At 38.0% G+C, this 1,137-nt stretch overlaps 1 protein-coding gene across 1 annotated transcript; it reads left to right on the top strand.

Moving 5' to 3' along the window:
- Window positions 1–12: 12 nt before the first annotated feature.
- On the top strand, window positions 13–932 carry LOC113341507 (cysteine-rich receptor-like protein kinase 7). The gene is made up of 3 exons (XM_026586358.1): window positions 13–203; window positions 288–438; window positions 523–932. The coding sequence occupies exons 2-3, from the start codon at window positions 295–297 to the stop codon at window positions 799–801; spliced, it is 423 nt and encodes a 140-aa protein (XP_026442143.1). The 5' UTR covers window positions 13–203; window positions 288–294; the 3' UTR covers window positions 802–932.
- The last annotated feature ends 205 nt before the right edge of the window (window positions 933–1,137 follow it).

Genomic DNA, 1,137 nt, shown 5'->3' with positions numbered 1-1,137 from the left:
GCTTCAATATTATTGGAGGGATTGCTCGAGGGCTTCTTTACCTGCATCGTGATTCTCGGTTAAGAGTTATACATAGAGATCTCAAAGTTAGTAATATTCTATTAGATGAAGACATGAACCCAAAAATTTCAGATTTTGGCATGGCACGAATTTTTCGGTGGGAAACAGACCATAGCAAATACCACCAGGGTTGTTGGTACATTGTAAGCACAGCCTAGCCACTTAATCTTCATTGTAATTTCAGAATGTTCATTTTTGTTCTTAATTGTCTTCACAATCAAATGCAGTGGTTATATGTCTCCAGAATATGTAACAAAAGGCACATTTTCGGAGAAATCAGATGTCTTTAGTTTTGGGGTATTGATGCTGGAGATCCTAAGCAGCCAGAGGAATAACAGCTTCTATGATCCTGAAGGGCCTCTAAACCTTTTACTCCATGTAATTGAGCATTTACTCCACAGATTCATTTCTATTGATTTATTCGGGATTTGAGTCATTAAATATTTTGAAATTATGTTTCAGGCTTGGAGTCTTTGGAATGAAGGAAGGTGGCCCGAGATTGTCGACGAGGCTTTAGGTGGTGCATATCGTCCATCAGAAGTGATGAAATGCTTACATATAGCGTTGTTATGTGTTCAGAATGGAGCAGTGGACAGGCCTAGCATGGCAGAAGTGGATCTCATGCTTAGCAGCGAAACTGATCGTCCATCTCCCAAAGAACCTCCATTTACTACTCACCCAACATCCTCAGTACTGATCTCAAACAACAATGTCAGTTTTACCAAGATTGAAGGTCGATAGCATAATAGATATATCAACTATCTTTCAAATTTGTACTAAATTCATTATTTGTGGCCATTTCATTGTTGTCAATACCTTGTAATGAAAAAAATAATAATCATAGCATCATACCGATCTTGTAAATTTCCGAAAGAAACAAATTTTCTCAAATATAAACATATGTTTAAAGTAGATTCCTCTGCAGTAATTTTTCTTGCAACAAAGATGATGAAATGTTGTACTAGCAAGATCTTGCTAGAGGTGAAAGAACTGCAGCTAGGAGACTAAGAGTGTGTTTGTTTTCTGCTGACACTGCGTCTGAATCTGACTCAGCCCCTCACTCGTGTCGAGTCAGAT

The sequence above is a fragment of the Papaver somniferum genome, unplaced genomic scaffold (assembly GCF_003573695.1).
Source record: "Papaver somniferum cultivar HN1 unplaced genomic scaffold, ASM357369v1 unplaced-scaffold_29651, whole genome shotgun sequence".
Classification (NCBI taxonomy): Eukaryota; Viridiplantae; Streptophyta; class Magnoliopsida; order Ranunculales; family Papaveraceae; genus Papaver; species Papaver somniferum.
This window is presented reverse-complemented; position numbering and strand designations above follow the sequence as displayed.

Excerpts from the sequence above, each read along its gene's own strand:
- LOC113341507 (XM_026586358.1), top strand. The coding sequence starts at position 295 with ATGTCTCCAGAATATGTAACAAAAGGCACATTTTCGGAGAAATCAGAT. Across the intron at positions 439-522 it reads CTCTAAACCTTTTACTCCAT|GCTTGGAGTCTTTGGAATGA; the intron begins GTAATTGAGCAT and ends ATTATGTTTCAG.